Source organism: Natrix helvetica, assembly GCF_964273705.1.
Source record: "Natrix helvetica genome assembly, chromosome: Z".
NCBI classification, from domain to species: Eukaryota; Metazoa; Chordata; class Lepidosauria; order Squamata; family Natricidae; genus Natrix; species Natrix helvetica.
Genome location: NC_138554.1, coordinates 44,910,648 through 44,928,971, shown reverse-complemented (window position 1 = coordinate 44,928,971; position 18,324 = coordinate 44,910,648). Strand labels below are relative to the sequence as shown.

Below are 18,324 nucleotides of genomic sequence, written 5' to 3'. Positions count from 1 at the left end.
TCAGTGCCTACTGTTCATATTAAAAAAGGAAATGGTAGTATCCTGGAATCTCCAAAATTAGAAAAATTAGATCTGGCCTGGCTGATACAAAGAAAAGAGGAATTGCAGTATATATAAAGGACTGGATAAAACCTAAACAGGTATACGCAGATGAAGAGGGAAGAACATTATTAATTGAAGTATTTGTAAAACAAAGAAGAGTATTAATTGCAGTCATATATGCACCAAACACGAACCAGAAAGAATACTATAGTAAACTACATAAACGGATTGCAGAACTGGAACTGGATAACATATGTCTACTAGGGGACTTCAATGCAGTGGTAGATCCAAAGAAAGACTATAAAACGGATAATAGAAAAAAATATGAAAGGAGAACTCTACCAAATACATTCTTTGAAATGGCCGAAGAATTAAATCTAAAAGATGTTTGGAGAGAAATTAATCCACAGAAGAGTCAATACACATTCTTTCCAAACCCCCATACTTCATGGTCCAGGATTGACATGGTGTGGATGGATCCAGAAATGGAGAAAGAGGTAGAAGAGGTAGAAATAACACCGAACATATGGGCAGACCATAACCCATTAACAATCAAATGGAAAGAAGAAGGAAAAAGGAAAAAGAGATGGACCATGAGTCAGAGGGTTGTAAAAGAAAATAATTATGTACAGTATGTGGAAAAAGAATTAGCATTTTTCCTAAAAGAAAACTGGAATGAACAGACAACTATTCAAAACCTATGGGATACAACTAAAGCTTATGTGCGAGGCATTGCAATAGCATACACAATAAGAAGAAACAAAGATAAAAAGAAATGATATACAGAGCTTCAGGAGAAACTAGGGAAATTAGAATATAAACTTCAGAAAGAACCTCAAAACAAAGAAGCCAAAGAAGAAAAAGAAATAATTAAACATAGATTAAACTTAATTACACAAGAAGAAATGGCCCAGAAAATTAGATCATGTAGGCAAAATTATTTCGAAAATGCCAATAAACCGGGGAGATGGGTAGCCTATAAACTAAAAAGAGAGGAAAAAAAGAAAATAATACAGCAAATAAAGGATGAAAAAGGGTTGATACACCACCAAAAGGAAGAAAAAAAATAGCAGTAAGGTACTTCCAAGCATTGTACTGCCGAGAGGAAATAGAAGAGGAGGATATTAAAAGGTATCTCCAGAGGAGAAATCTTCCAACCCTACCGGAAACAATAAAAGAAACATTAAATGAGAAAATAACGAGACTAGAATTAAAAAGGGCAATCCAAAAACAAAAAAATAATAAAACACCGGGCCCAGACGGAGTTCCAGCAGAATTTTATAAAGGATTGCAAAAATCATTAGAGAACATATTATTAGAAATGTATAATGAAATATCAGAACAAGCTAAGACACCAAAATCCTGGATGGAGGCACTAATAACACTAATTCCCAAAGACAATGCTGAAAAACAAAAGATCCAAAATTATAGGCCAATCTTGCTGCTAAATGCTGATTATAAAATATTTATGACAATTATGGCGGAAAGAATTAAAAATATATTAAACGGAATCATATACCCAGACCAAAACGGATTTTTACCCAACAGACACATAAAAAACAATATACGAACAATAATGAACATATTAGAATATTACGAAATACATCCAGGAAAACAAGCAGCATTGATATTTATTGACGCACAAAAAGCATTCGATAATCTGAATTGGGATTTTCTTATAAATCAATTAGCAGTAATAAACTTCGGAGATAAATTCATCGGGATGATCAGAGCAATATATTCGAGTCAGAGGGCAAAAATAATACTAAACAGGGAAGCAACAGAAGACTTCAGCATAACCAAAGGGGTAAGACAGGGATGCCCGCTATCCCCTTTGTTATTTATCCTCTCACTAGAGACCAGTGATGTGCGGTGAGGTTTATGCCTGGTGAGGCTGGTGATGTCATCAGGAAGGCAAGGAATGGGACCACGTGTGCTGGAGGCTGAGGCTGCCTCAGTCTCCAGCACACGTGATCCCATTCCCCGCCTTCCTGAGCGCGCTCCGCTGGCTCACGCTCCACGATCCCCAACAGCAGCTGCTTTCAGTGCTTTTCTGTGCGTCTGGCGTTTAGGACATCCAGCTATCTACCTAAACGCCAGACGCACAGAAAAGCATGGAAAAGCACTTCGCCTCTAAGCCACTTCATCTTGATGACATCGCCGACGTCGCTGCTGGGCGCGGCCAGACGGAGGTAACCAGAGTGGCGCCGAGGGGGTCCGGGCGGACGAAAGAGCGAGCGAGTGAGCGATGGAGGATCAGGCAGCCTGATCCTCAGTCGCTCATCCACCGGACTGCCTCGGTGCCACTCTGGCTACCTCCGCCCGTCTGCACATGACAGCTGCGGTGACGTTATCAAGCCCCTGCCACTTCTGGACGTCGATTGCAGTCGCAAGGAGTGCGCAAAGTACAGCGGAGGCAGGAAGGTTATTGGCGCTTACGAGAACCCTCCTGCCTCCGCCGTTGCCCAGCTGGCACCGCCCCACGCGCGCTCCTCCTCCTCCCTCCTCTTCCTCTTATATATATATGAAACTCCCTCATGGATATTATTATTTTATATATTATTATTTCATGATGAGAGGTGAGGCTCTGCCTCCCCTTCCTCCCCTGACTGTACGTCCCTGCTAGAGACATTGATAACACAAATCAGGCAAAATAGGGACATAAAGGGACTGAAAATTAGAACACAGGAATATAAATACAGGCCTTTGCAGACGATCTTGCATTTATCATAGAGGAACCCCTAGAAACTGGACTAAAATTATTACAGGATATAAACCAATTCGGTAAAGTGGCAGGGCTTAAAATAAATAAAGAAAAAACTAAAATATTAACTAAGAATTTAACCAAAAGACAAAATGAAGAACTGGAGGAGAAACTGGGAATTTCGAGGGCCAAGAAAATTAAATATTTGGGAATATGGCTATCAGCAAAATGTATTACAATAAAAGAAGATAATCACAACAAACTGCTACGACAGATACAAAAAGATTTGAACAATTGGACTAAACTACAGATATCACTAATTGGCACAATCTCAACAATACCGATTAAATTAGAGAATTTTTTTTTCGAACAACTAAATAAAATGGTATCCAAATTTATTTGGTCAGAGAAAAAACCGCGTATCAAATACAAACTTCTGCAAGATAGTAGAAACAGAGGCGGTTTTGGATTCCCAGATTGGGAGCTATATTACCAGGCGGCAGCCCTAACATGGTTAAAAGACTGGATCCAATTAAAAGATAAAAGAATCCTTATGCTAGAAGGACACGATCTCCAACTAGGCTGGCACGGCTTCCTCTGGGAGGGAAAGACTAAATCCCACTCCTACTTTCAGAGACATATAATAAGGGATGCTTTGTTTAGGGTCTGGGAAAAAATTAAAAAAAAACCACTACCTAAAAATCCCAAGCTGGTTATCAACCATGGAGGCAATGACATATCCATTTACTATAGACCTTATAAAATGGTAAGATATGCAGACCTCTTAGATGAAAAAGGAGAACTAAAATCAGTACAAGATCTGAAAGCACAGGGAATAAATATGGAATGGTGACCCTACCTACAAATTAAAACAAGATTTAAAAAAGATCGAGAACAATACAGAATATATGAGACACAAGTGGAATTAGATAAAATATTACTAGGAACGGGAGGAAAAATGATCACTAGATTATATAATTTTCTTTTAAAATATAAAATGGAGGAAGAGACGGTAAAGGAGACAATGATTAGCTGGAGAAGGAATTTTTGCCACAATATAGAGTTATAAAAATGGGATAAACTGTGGGAAAGAAATTATAAATTTACGAAGGCAGCAGCTTACAAAGAAAATCTCTACAAAATGTTTTATAGATGGCATTTGCCTCCAGCGAGATTGGCCAAAATGTACCCAAATTTATCCCCTAATTGTTGGAGATGCAATCATAAGCCTGGAACATTTTATCACATGTGGTGGACGTGCCCCAACACAAGGAAGTAATGGTGCAAAATTTGAAAGTGGTTAGAAGAAATTACTGAGCGAAAAATAGAACTCAAACCAGAAGCATTCTTATTAGGACTACTGGATCAAAAAATGGACAAACAATCTCAATACATAATAATACATATACTCACTGCAGCCAGCATTGCCTTCGCACAAAATTGGAAAAAAATTAATATACCCTCAGATAAAACTACAATCAGGAAAACACTTGAATGTGCAGAATTGTTTCTTTGTTTGTTTGTTTATTTGGACTTATATGCCGCCCTTCTCCAAAAGGACTCAGGGCGGCGTACAACATTATAAAACACACATCCCAAAAGTTTTTTAAAAATCCATATCCAAAAAAACAAACCGAATTTAAAAGACAATACATTTAAAATAAGTTAAAATTAACAGGCCAGGCTGGCTTGCTGGAAAAGCCAACTTTTTAGGGTGCGTCGGAAGGACTGGAGGTCAAGGATTATGCAAAGCTCCGGGGGCAGCTCATTCCAGAGGGAAGGCACTCCCACATGAAGGCTCTCCCCCTGGGGGTCACCAGCCGAAACTGTCTGGCCGACGGCACCCTGAGGAGGCCAACTCTGTTGGATCGTACTGGACGGTGGGAAGCTACTGGTGGCAGTAGGTGGTGTCGCAGGTACCCTGGGCCTAAGTCAAGGAGTGCTTTAAAGGTCATAATTAATACCTTGAATCGCACCCAGAAAACAACTGGCAACCAGTGCAGGCCGCCTAAAAGGGGTGTAACATGGGAGCACCTAGGTACCCCCATGACAACCCGTGTGGCCGCATTCTGGACCAGCTGAAGCCTCTGGGTGCTCTTCAAGGGCAGCCCCACGTAGAGAGCATTGCAGTAGTCCAGGCGAGAAAGGACGAGAGCATGAGTGACTGTGCACAGAGCATCCCGATCCAGGAAGGGGCGCAACTGACGTACCAGGCGAACCTGGTAAAAGGCCCCCCTGATCACGGCCATCAGGTGTTCTTCTAAACTAAGCCGTGTATCCAGGAGGACTCCCAGATTGCAAGCCTTCTCTGAGGGGGCTAAAATTTCTCCCCCTATCGTCAAAGATGGGACAAGATGTACAAATCGGGATGACGGAAACCACAGCCACTCAGTCTTGGAGGGATTGAGCTTGAGCCTGTTCCTCCCCATCCAGATCCGCACAACCTCCAGGCATCGGGACATCACGTCAAGGGCATTGTTTGGGTGGTTTGGGGTAGAGATGAAAAGTTGGGTATCATCAGCATATTGATGATACCGTACCCCAAAACCACGGATGATCTCGCCCAGCGGTTTCATGTATATGTTGAACAGGAGGGGTGAGAGAACCGACCCCTGGGGCACCCCACAAGTGACGCGCCTGGGGGTCGATCTCTGCCCTCCAGTCAACACAAACTGTGACCGATTCAACAGGTAGAAGGAGAACCATCGTAAAACGGTGCCCCCCACTCCCAACCCCCCGAGTCGTCACAGTAGGATACCATGGCCGATGGTATCGAAAGCCGCCGAGAGGTCTAATAGGGCCAAGACAGAGGAACAGCCCCTGTCCTGGGCCCGCCAGAGATCATCGACCAATGCGACCAATGCCGTCTCCGTGCTGTACCCGGGCCTGAAACCCGACTGAAACGGATCCAGGTAGACAGCTTCATCCAGGTACTGGGGAAGCTGATGTGCTACCACACTTTCGACAACCTTTGCTACAAAGCGAAGGTTGGAGACCGGACGATAGTTGGCTAAAGAAGCTGGGTCCAGGGAAGGCTTCTTGAGGAGGGGCCTCACCACCGCCTCCTCCAAGGTGGTGGGAAAGAACCCCTCTCTCAATGAAGCATTGGTAATCACCTGGAGCCAGCCTCGTGTCACCTCCCGGGAAACCGAAACTAACCAAGAGGGACACGGGTCCAGCACACAAGTGACTGCACTGTCAAACCCATCCCAGATTGTCTCCTCAAGATTCATCCCCATTGACTCACCCGAATCTACCCCGTCAGAGTCCAAGCCTGTCCGGATCTGAGCGATTTTATCCTGCAGATACTGAACAAATTCTTCAGCCCTACCCTGCAAGGGGTCTTCCCCAGTTCCTTGGTTAAGTAAGGAGCGGGTCACCCTAAACAGGGTGGCTGGGCGGTTATCTGAGGATGTGATAAGAGCAGAAAAATATTGCCGCTTCTATCGCCACTAAGTAGGATTTAATATGAATTCTTACTAGTGTTCGATCAGATTCGGACTGGCTGGCCCTTCAGCCACTCTCTAGGCATCTTTTCCGGCGTTTCATCTCCCGGAGCTCCTCGGTAAACCAGGGAGCCATCCGGGATCGACACCGGGTCAGAGGCCACAAAGGCACAACACGATCCAAGGCCCCAGTGGCAGCCCTATCCCAGGCTTCCACTAGGGCTTCAGTCGAGTTGTGAGCAAGGGATTCAGGAAAAGTCCCAAGCTCCATCAGGAACCTTTCAGGGTCCATCAGGTGCCTGGGGCGGAACCATCTAGTTGGTTCCGTCTCCGTTCGGTGAGGGGTAGCGCTATGGAAGTTAAGCCTGATGAGGAAATGATCAGACCATGACAAGGGTTGAATAGAAATATCCCCTAAATCTAGATCATTCATCCACTGCCCAGAGACAAAAATCAGGTCGAGCGTGTGTCCCCCATTATGGGTGGGGTCTTGAATTAACTGAGTTAGGTCCATAGCTGTCATGGAAGCCATGAACTCCTGAGCTGACTCAGATGTCTTGCCAATGGAAGGCAGATTGAAATCCCCCAGGACCATGAGCCTGGGGAAATCAACCGCCAATCCAGCTAATACATCCAGCAGCTCCGGCAGGACCGATGAAACACAGCAGGGAGACAGGTATGTAACAAAAAGGCCCACCTGAGCTCCAAGGCCCCACTTCACACAGAGAGACTCACACCCGCCTATCTGAGGCATAGTGACCTCCTGAGGTCTGAGACTTTCCCTGATAACCACCACCACCACCCCGCCCCTGCCCTGGGCTCTCGGCTGGTGAAATGCCCGGAAGCCTGGTGGGCATAGTTTGCTAAGGGGCACACCCCCCCTCATGGCCCAACCAGGTCTCCGTGATGCACGCCAGGTCCGCTCTACCCTCTTGTATGAGGTCGTAAATGAGGGTAGCCTTATGTACCATGAATCTGGCGTTAAGCGACACCAGCTGGAGACCAGGGTCCTGTAATCCCGAGCACCCGGGGGTGCGAGAAGGGCGATGAGGGTCGGAACGCGTGATCGCTCTTAAACAGCAAACCCACGTCCTCCGAACATCATTTAGCCCTCGGCCCCCACCATATCTGCCTCTCCCACAAACAGTAGAGATGGTGAACCCCCCAATGGAATGGCTTAGCGTCTCCCCCGGAATCCCAACCCTTCCTAGCCCTCCCAACCCGCGCCCATTAGTAAGCTCTGGCCTGTGCCCTGGCAGACTCCCCCACAAGCTTGTCTGAGCCATCTGAATCAACCCCCCCTTCCCAGCCTTAAAATTTGGTTTAAAAGCCCCTTCTTCTTCGCATGAATTGGACAAAATGACAATAGAACTAAAAGAAAGAGAAGAATCGGACTTCTATAAAGTATGGAATAAAATGTACAAGTGGCTAGAAATCAGAAGCCAAAATAGGAAATAGAGAGTACAAATAGATGGAGATACAAATAATGAATATTATATAAGTGTTTATATTATGCCTGTTACATCATAGGATAAGGTTATAGTGATAGGAAGCCAATGCAGAAGGGATAATTAGAAAAGCTAGGTAGGAAAGCCGATATTGAAAGCTGTAAAATTACTCTATATTGTTATGTATGTTCCGTGTTTTGTTTTGTTTTATTGTGTTTTTTTCCTTGTCGTGTCTTTTTTACTGTTTTTAAAGATTAAAACATTCAATAAAAATTAATTTAAAAAAAAGAAAATAAGATCCTGTCTTACTTTGGGGAAAACATGGTGTGTGTGTGTGTGTGTGTGTGTGTGTGTGTGTGTGTGTACATACATATATACACACACACCAAAGAAAGTTGGAAGTCATTCTTTTTCTCATTTTCCTCTTTCTTGCTTGCACTTGCACTTTTTTCTTTCTTGAGCTTTTTCTTTTTTCAAATATTTTTTCTGTTTATTAATCTTTTAACTTTTTATTTTTTTCTGAAAATCAATTTATATATTTTTTAAAAAGAATAAATACAAATAGATTTTCTTTTTTTTTTTGTGAGAATGAATTTCAGAGAGATGAAAGGAAATAAAAACTTTGAGAAGAGAGTCACGAAAGCTGAATCCTTCCTCCCACAATACAATTTCTCAGTTTTAATAGTACTTTTGCAAAACTGTTCATCAGATTTGTCAATAAGCGTTTTACTTAAAAAAAAAACAATCAAGCAGCTGTCCACAATAGTGAATTTGGTCACAATAAAAGTGAATTTGGATGAAATATATGAACAGGAACATTGAAATATAATTACAACAGAAACATTGAGAAGAAGTTCCATGGAGAAGTAAATCCTGGGCAGGGTATACTGCAATTTGAGTGTAATTACTTGTGACAAAGTAAGAATAAAAATCCAGGGTTTTTTTATGTTCCAGGTAGGCTATGGTTTGTAACCCATTTATGGTTTTGAATATCACATGAATGCAACTCTTTCAGGATCTAACTTTTGGTACCAGGATTGCTTTTTCTCATTTAAAAATGTGAAGCTGGGGAAACTGATGGTTTTGATGAATTAAGCCTTGATTTGTTTAACGGTGGTTTAATAAATTACAGTTGTCTGAGTTCACATGTGTTCAGCCATAATTTACAATATACAGCGACTAGTGTTGTAAACATATAAAATCCAGAATCAAATGAACCCTATTATGGCTCATCACAATGCATAAAGAGATGTATGCTTTTAAGATTCTATTTTTGTTAGAGGTAGTTGACTATTTCATTCTTAATATCCATTTCAAGTTGAAAACTGTAAGACTCTTGGGTGATGCATTTCTCCCCAAAGTAATTTTGGGGTCTCTCAGTTCTCTGAAGAACCATGTGCCTCTGTGGAAGTATGCTGATGCCACGTGTCAGACTGGGAAAAAGGAAAGGGCATGACTAGCTTCTTGGTCTGTGTTTTTGAGGCAATTAGTCTAATGGGGCCATGCTTACGAATACAGCCTGTCTCATTATCTAGCTAGCCTACAGCTCCTTTTGTAGGTTTCTAAGTGGTTGTTTGGTTCTGCAGACAGTTGTAGGTTTTGCTAGTTGAGGAAAAATGACAAAGCAGGTAGATGTCTCCCCTTGTCTCTAAGAGACGATAGACAAAAAGGTTATTTAGCTTCCCCCCCCCCGCCCTTGAACCCTATCTTGATGGACGGTTGGGAAGATTTTACTTTGGGAGTGGGAGGGGGGAAGAGGACATAAACGGGAACAATGTGGTTGCACATAACCTGAGCTTATAAAACGGCATCTTCTTCCAGCATTTGATTAGAGCTTTGCCCTGGAAGGTTATATCAGAAGCCCTCTTGTGGCCTTGAAGAAACCAAGACTATGACGAACCACAATATTAAGGTAACGGTTGTGCCCCTTTCTAATTGGCCAAAATGTACAAGGAGAGGTTTATGTTGGCTTTAAAAAAAGCAATTGAAGAGAGATAAACTGAAAAACCTTTCAAACAACGCTGAGGACTAATTTAGAAAGAAATGGAAAATAATTGACCAATCTGATGTTACTATACAACTTGAAATTAAATCTGTATGTTGAAAATACTTTCTTCAGTAGGCTTGGGCTTATATGGCAGATTGCAATCTTGCTGATTGTATAGAATGTGCAGTAAACAGAAGAATCCTAGAAGACTCAAGTGTCTGAATCAATTTAAAATTGATGCAGTGGGTAATATTAAACTTGTACTATGCTTAGAAGTAGCCAATTTCTCTTTGTGGCTCTTGATTTCTATCATGCTCTCATTTCTGGATTGCATCAGAGCACTAAGAAGGGTATGGAGAAGAAAAGCAATACTATTATTGATGTTCAGATTAATTTAGAGAGCTTAGATAGAAGAAATGTCCACAATGGATAAATGCAGGTTGAAGATGTTGATGTTAACCTTGGATTAAATGGATGAGGAAGCTGAATCAAGTAACCTTCAATCAGCAAAGGCATTATGGGGGACAATGACCTTGATCAGGAATTTGCTGGGGAGCAGAAAAATTGAAATTGTCCTACGTGAAGAAACAGTGCTGAGAAGACAACCAAAGGGACAGCAGCAAATATGTTTGAATAGGGTAAGTAAGAGATGGAAGATGGAAAAAGAAACCGTAAGAATGGTCTTTCTTGATCTGGGCAAAAATATATATCTGGATTAGAAGAAGGTACTGAATAATTTAAGTACCACTGGTGCGTTCAATATCAGATTTTACACGAAGCCATCTGAAAAAGAAGCTGCAAGTAAATGACTGCAAACACCTTATGGACTTTTTGTGTAAAATAGAAAAAAAGATGAAGTTATAATTTATGGTTTTGACAATTAGGGTAGATTGTAGAAAGAAGAGATTTATGTTGTAAGAGAAACAGGTACATTTTTGACTGTATGTACAACTGTTGTAAAGAAGATTGGAACCTACTTCTGTATATCTTTTTTCTTCCTTTTTCTTCCTATGTTTCTTTTTCATTTCTTATACTTTTACCCTCACCTTGATTTCCTTTCCTCTCTTTTTCTTACTTTATATTCATCTGAATTAGTTTTTATCTTCCTTTTAAATTTTTATCTATATCTATATATCTATATCTATATCATCTGTATCTGTATCTGTATCTGTATCTGCATCTGCATCTGCATCTGCATCTGCATCTGCATCTGCATCTGCATCTGTATCTATCTATCTATCTATCTATCTATCTATCTATCTATCTATCTATCTCTATCTATCTCTATCTATCTATCTATCTATCTATCTCTATCTATCTATCTCTATCTCTATCTATCTATCTATCTATCTCTATCTATCTATCTATCTATCTCTATCTATCTATCTATATCTATCTATCTTTCTATCTTTCTATCTATATCTATCTATATCTATATCTATCTATCTATCTATCATCTATCTATATCTATCTATATCTATCTATCTATCTATCTATCTCTATCTATCTCTATCTATCTATCTATCTCTATCTATCTATCTATCTATCTATCTATCTATATCTATATCTATCTATCTATCTATCTATCTCTATCTATCTCTATCTATCTATCTCTATCTATCTATCTATCTATCTATCTATCTATCTATCTCTATCTATATCTATCTATCTCTATCTATCTATCTATCTATCTATCTATCTATCTATCTATCTATCTATCTATCTATATCTATCTGCAGGAAATCCATAGGTGGAAAACTGTAAAGAGTTCTGGATGCCTGACGTCAGAAAGAAAATACTAAATTGGGGATGGGGAAGGGGAAAAAATAAGTCTAAATAGTTTTAAATGGAGTGGTGAGTTAAAGCACCTTTGATGCAGAGAAAGTTTACAAGTTACCGGTAGATTTGCTAGTTTCAAAAAATAAACGATTAAGTTACGTGATGTGTATGGCATCAATTGACAAAATTATGCATGATTCCAGGAAATGACTGAGAGTTTCTTTTTTTCTCCATCTAGCCACTGGCTTAAATCACTATAAAGGGGGGATCACACAAATCGATGGGGGCTATTGACGGCCACTAGTATTGCCATTTATATGTAATCACTGAAGGATATGACTCAAAACATTTTGTGCTGGAGAATGCAAACTGGAGGTTATGACAGATTTTCGCATCCTACTCATGAGCTTGAGGCTTTAGGCATCTCATTAGCCATTACACAAAATGGTCATGGTGCACTGACTTGCTCCAATTCATGAAATTAGTCTCAATAGGGAATTTCTACCCAGTACCAAGGAGGAAAGGTTTATATTCCCATGTCTCTGACTAGTTACTGCCACCTGCATTTAGAAACCTCAATTATTCTGCATATAAAATGCAAAAGAAAATGGCTTAGTTCCCAGAACATACTTATGGCTAACCTGCCCATGATTTGTTCAATCATCCCAATTCTCTGGGTTCACACTGCATAAACTGCATACACTGAGACTAAAAGCCAACACAGTTCTAGGCTGCATAAATAGAGGGATAGAATCAAGATCACGTGAAGTGTTAATACCACTTTATAATGCCTTGGTAAGGCCACACTTGGAATACTGCATTCAGTTCTGGTCGCCACGATGTAAAAAAGATGTGGAGACTCTAGAAAGAGTGCAGAGAAGAGCAACAAAGATGATTAGGGGACTGGAGACAAAAACATATGAAGAACGGTTGCAGGAACTGGGTATGTCTAGTTTAATAGAAAGAAGGACTAGGGGACCATGATAGCAGTGTTCCAATATCTCAGGGGTTGCCACAAAGAAGAGGGAGTCAAACTATTCTCCAAGGCATCTGAGGGCAGGACAAGAAGCAATGGGTGGAAACTAATCAAGGAGAGAAGCAACTTAGAACTGAGGAGAAACTTCCTGACAGTTAGAAGAATTAATCAGTGGAACAGCTTGCCTCCAGAAGTTGTGAATGCCCCAACACTGGAAGTCTTTAAGAAGATGTTGGATAGTTATCTGTCTGAAACGGTATAAGGTTTCCTGCCTAGGCAGGGGGTTGGACTAGAAGACCTCCAAGGTCCCTTCCAACTCTACTATTGTATTATTGTATTAAAATAATCCCAGTGGCTGCTTTGCATAATGCACCTGTTCTGACTCTGATCATAGAACTGGGAAGCAGCAAAGAGAAACTATGTGAGATACCTGGAGGCTTGAAAAGAAGTCATTAGTGCAAGGACACCCATAACAAGTAGTTAAAGTCTCCTCCTTTTAAAAATTCATTAATATTAGAATAACAAAAAGGCCCAAATAGTTATTAATCCAGATATTTTTTTTCAGCTTCCTCTCCCCAATTCCTCCTATTTAGAATATTTACAATCTGAATGCATATTAATTTAACCAAGGTAAGGATAATTGAAACATTGGCTGGAATTACAGTGCAGCATGTCTGGAGGGCAACCTTATTACAATCCTGTATTCTCTGGTCTCCTTGGTGCATTCTTAAATTTCTTTGTCAGAATTCATTTCAGCTTCTTGGGGAAAATAGTATGCTTTAGCATAGAATGGCTTCATATGCAATATACTACATCACAAACTAGCCAATTGTCTTTTTATGTCAGCAAAGCTGGTCTGAATGACAAATTCAGACCACTTTGGTCTGGTTTAGTGCAATGTTTGTCAATCTTGGAAAATTCAAAATGTATGGACTTTAATTCCCAGATTGTTCAATTATTTAGTTCTAGGACTGAAGTCCGCAAATCTTAAAAGTTGCTAAGGCTGACGAAGCACTAATTTAGTGGACTGTGTGAATTTACAAAAACAGACTAACTACCTGACTATTAAGTTTTTAATAATAAGTTGCTATAATTGCTCTTTGATAGCCTAAATGGATCATAAGAGAAAAACAAAGGCTTGCAAAATTTTCTAATGGTGTTTGTGGAGAAGAATGATTCAAAGAACACAAATGTAAACCAGGCATATTATGGCTTTTATATGATTCTGTGGTTTTATTTTAAGTTGCTCAGAGACATGCAAGTGAGAGTACTGAAAATTGATAGTTAGATAACTAAACAAATAAAAATAAAATAAGTTCTGTGGGTGGCATAGAACAATGGTCACCAACCAGTGGTCCAGTGATGTGCGGTGAGGTTTATGGCTGGTGAGGCTGGTGACATCATCAGGAAGGCGGGGAATGGGACCATGTGTGCAGGAAGCTGAGGTAGCCTCAGCCTCCTGCACACATGGTCCCATTCCCCGCCTTCCTGAGTCAACATGAAGGGGACTGCGGAGCGCGAGCCATGGGACCATGGAGCGCGCTGAGTCAACATGAAGGGGACCACAGAGTGCGAGCCGGCGGAATGTGCTCTGCGGTTCCCTTCATGTTGACTCAGGAAGGCAAGGAATCAGACCACGTGTGCCTTTTCCCTTTTCCCTTTTTTTTCTTTTCATGATGAGAGCGGTGAGGCTCTGCCTCCCCTGCCTCCCCTGACCGCACATCCCTGTGAGATGGTCTGTGAGAAAATTTTGACGGTCGGCAGAAAACATATTTGCATTTTTTATATTGCATTAAATATTTATATTTAAAAAAAAATCATATTAGTGGTCTGTGGGTTTTAAAATTATGAATTTAGTGGTCCCTGAGGTCCAAAAAGTTGGTGACCCCAGCATAGAGTATAAGTTGGCTGTTTGTGTTATTGAGTAGAAACTGAGTTCTGAGAAAATGAATGGGAGTATCCGGAAGGAGAGCAAGGATGCTGGGCATTCTGACCTTTATATGATCTAATGATTGTTACTGCAACATGCCAAGATTACATGAGCAGTAAATGGGGGAAAACAGGCTCACTAAATGACAGAATGAGTCACTTAACAACTGCAGTGATTCACTTAACGACTGTAACAAAAAGGTCATAAAATAGAGCAAAATTAACTTAAGTGCCTTGCTTAGCAACAGAAATTTTAGAATGAATTGTGGTCGTAAGTCGAGGACTACCTGCATATATGGAAAACACTAAAAAAACCTATTCTGAATTTTTAATTTACAATTTAATTGCTTTGAAAAGCTTGTTATTTATTTCTAGTCACTCAGGTCATTCAAGAGTCTAATCAGATATGTAACATATTACAATGAAAATAGTTTGCACATCTGACCAGTTACAGATTTAGTTCTATGTATAATAAAACTATTATTTTCAATTCTGAATGGTCATTGGCATTTCTGTCTAGATCTGCAAATGACTTGATCGCTTTTTCTTCACTCTCTCTTCACATTTTCACATTATCACTTTGTATAACCTAGTGGAAAAACATTTTCCTACAGGTCAGATTCAACACTTCCCTGGTGGTTTCATTAGCCCCATTCTCTGGGGTACAGCATGGAACTATAAAATCCTACTTTCAAACATCCACAGTCAAGAAAGCACCCATTCATGCTTTGTGACATAATTTTATTCTTTTGGTTCATAATTTAAGTCCACATTTTACCTTTCATAAATGTATTTTATCCATTTTTCCATGATGAGAATAGACTTCATTTAGGTCTATTACATCTTCCCCTTTCTCTTAATTTCACAAGTCACATAACAAATCTATTTTTATTTTATTCATTTGCTAATTCACATTCTTTTTCATTTATTCCCCATGTTTTAAATCTCAATTTTTCATAAAGGAAATCATGAGATGGACCTATAGACCTTGGCCTCTTAATGCCATCCTAGCTTTGATCGATCAATCAAGGGTTTTGCACAAGGTTTTTTGTTAATAAGAGAAGGCTAGCAGAGTTGGTTACATTTATGCCATTCGCAATATTCTCTGCTAAAAGCAACAACGGGCACTAATATTTCCTGTTTATTTGGGACAAAATGCCATCAACACAACAGGGCCACATTTTAGCTCAAGGATGCTCGTGCTAGAGTCCCTAATTTAGAAACTACTTGGCAAATCAATATATATATACAAACATACATCCAGGAGACATCAAATCCAATTCCCTCCCCTTACCCCCAAACTCCCGCCGACTATTTTCTTCTTCATGGCCAGAATCCTATCTATTAGGCAGAGTGAGGTAGTCAATCATTTTCAATATCATGAACAGGAAGCAAATGACTAGCTATTCCCTTTATTATTAGAGATGTTTATAGGATTTTTCTGCCTCAGGGGCCCAGAGACTTGCCTCAAATGCTATTCAGAGCTGATCATAATATCCAAGACTACTCAAGTTATTTTTTAAACTTAAATCTCAGATCCCTCTCTCTGCAATGGTGGTATTCAAATTTTTTTTTACTAACAGTTCTGTAGGCGTGGCTTGGTGGGGATGGCTTCGTAGGTGTGGCAGGGGAAAGTTACCTCAAAATCCCCTGATTTCCTCCTGATTAGTTGGGAATCAGGAGGCAGAGAATAGCTGGGGATGGGGCCAGTCAGAGGTGGTATTTACCGGTTCTTCAAATTACTCAAAATTTCCACTACCAGTTCTTCAAAACTGGTCAGAACCTGCTGAATACCACCTCTGTCTCTCTGTCTATGAATTCAACTCTAATGATGGTAAAATAATATAACCATTTGCTCACTTGCTATTCAGTACAAAATCAGCAGCTGGCTTCAGACTAATGGTATAGAAGCAAGTCTATTTCAGACAACAAAATGTCTTGGGTCAATGCTCAGTTAAAACTGATGGCTGTGATGTGACATCTCTCTGCAGTTTTTTTTTTTAAAAAATAGTTATCTTGAAGAGAGTTCAATAAATCCTTCCCACCTAGTAAACTAAATATGCCTTTCTTATCCTCTCAATTAAATTTCCTTAAATCTTTGGTATCTATCCTGTTCATTGATTCCTGCTCATTCATAGTCTTTCAGGTTTTTTTTGGTTCACACATTGTAACCAGCCACAGCATACTTCTTTCTTTCTAAAAGTGTAATGTTTGAACCCACCCACTGTGACTTATTCAGCAAAACATACTTTAAATTAAACCGTGGTTAAGTAGTGTGAGCCCAATTTATATTTTTAGTTATATTCATGAATGTCATTCCAGGAGAACCTTGCTGATGTAATCAACACAACAGAATATATTTTTAAGGCAGAAACTGGGAAGTTCCTTGATTTGTATACCATTTGTCTGATGGAAGTTACATCTTTCATCGGGTTTTATAATAGCGAGGCATGCTGGGACATATAGTTCTGGAGTACTGCACTTTCTCTAACTTTGATCTATCCTTAAAATGTGCTCACTTAGATTCATGTCTTTACAGGTTCAGAGAGCCACCTCAGTTCTCCTGCTCTTGCTGCTCTGCTCCTTTGCCGGGGCCAAGCGAGCCCTGCCAGACTGTTGCTGGCAAAAAAGCTGTTCATGCCGCATCTTTGATCTGCTCCATGGGATGGGCAACCATGCCGCCGGCATCCTGACCATCGGCAAGCGTAGCAGTGCCATGACCACCAAGGGCTTCCAGAACCGCCTCTACCGCCTTTTGCACGGCTCAGAAAACCAGGCTGCTGGGATTCTCACAATGGGCAAGAGAGTGACTGGGCTCCCCTTGCCCCCCAATAAGAATGCACCCAGCGTCTCCCAGGTGATGCCCACCACATATGCTGCAGAGCCTGACCCAGTCATGGGCTGCCTGACTCCCCAGAAGACCAGTGCTGTAAATCCCATTTACTAAGAAATCACAAATAAGAAAACCCTTTTCAAGAGTTTGCACGAGTCCTTCCTGCTTTCTGTCATCACTGCTGCTGGCTGCTATTTTACACCAGCCAGGTGCTAGGTGCTGTCCAAAGATAGCAGCGGTGCAGTTTGTTCATTTTGTAAATAGCTCTTTCATTTATCTGTCACCACATTCTCTTCCAAATAAAGCCTCTTGTGTTTAATAACTGCTTTGTCCAAAGATCTGTGTGAATTCAACCCAGAACGTTTGATGGATCAACCAAAGATCCATCTCGACCAGCTTTCTATGTCTCAAACTCTTTTATACAGAAAGCAGGATATACAGGACTAGAAATCGTTTTTCTCTTCTGCTGCTCAGAGCCACAACCACCTCTGAATAGGAAAGCTCAGATTATCTTTCAATACTGAGAGAGATGTATTGCCGCCAATTGCCTATAAAGCTACCAAATAAACCTTCATCAAGCCAAACACCCAGGCAGGATTTCCTTGTCAATCACAAATGTTAACCCAGCATGAATAACCACTCCAATATCTACCAGCCATGGTTCATGCTAACGTTTTTAAAGCTATGTTAAAAGGGCAAATTGCAATTAACTCTGTGCTCCCAAACTGTTTGAGCTCTGCTGATCTATTTCTACAGTAACTGCTTCTGCCTGTCTAAGACTGCCTGACCAGGAGATCTGTTGCTTTTTTATGATTTCATGGGGTTGGCATCTGTTGGCAGCCAGAGGGCAGTGTTGGCAAAGAAAGCTTGGCTACTCCAAATGTCTTTGTGTGCTAGATTCTTTTGTGTGCTGACAGATGTTTGATTGGCCATCTCGGCAGTCTGATCTGGAATTTATAATTCAAACTATGTAAGAAATCGTTGTGGTTAATACAAAGTTGGTTCAAGAACACTTTTCTTTTTTGGGGCTTCTTTGTTGTGCAGAATTCTAGCCCAAATGAAGCTAACTTTAATGTAATCTAAATAGTTCTGCTTAGAATGATAGAATAGCATAATAGAAGGTTCTTTTCTTTTTCACTTTTTACAAATTGAGCAGTAGTTGGTTTCTAGCCAGCATTAA

At 40.6% G+C, this 18,324-nt stretch overlaps 1 protein-coding gene across 1 annotated transcript; it reads left to right on the top strand.

Annotated features, from left to right (window-relative positions):
* The first annotated feature begins 8,803 nt into the window (after positions 1-8,803).
* HCRT (hypocretin neuropeptide precursor) lies at positions 8,804-17,306 on the top strand. The gene is made up of 3 exons (XM_081971169.1): positions 8,804-8,891; positions 9,462-9,552; positions 16,851-17,306. Exons 2-3 carry the CDS (start codon positions 9,532-9,534, stop codon positions 17,256-17,258), a joined length of 429 nt encoding a protein of 142 aa, XP_081827295.1. The 5' UTR covers positions 8,804-8,891; positions 9,462-9,531; the 3' UTR covers positions 17,259-17,306.
* The last annotated feature ends 1,018 nt before the right edge of the window (positions 17,307-18,324 follow it).

What these genes read in the sequence shown, in the direction of transcription:
- HCRT (XM_081971169.1), top strand. Translation starts at nt 9,532, where the DNA reads ATGACGAACCACAATATTAAG. An exon ending in TGACGAACCACAATATTAAG is followed by an intron (nt 9,553 to 16,850) that starts GTAACGGTTGTG and finishes ATGTCTTTACAG; the next exon opens with GTTCAGAGAGCCACCTCAGT.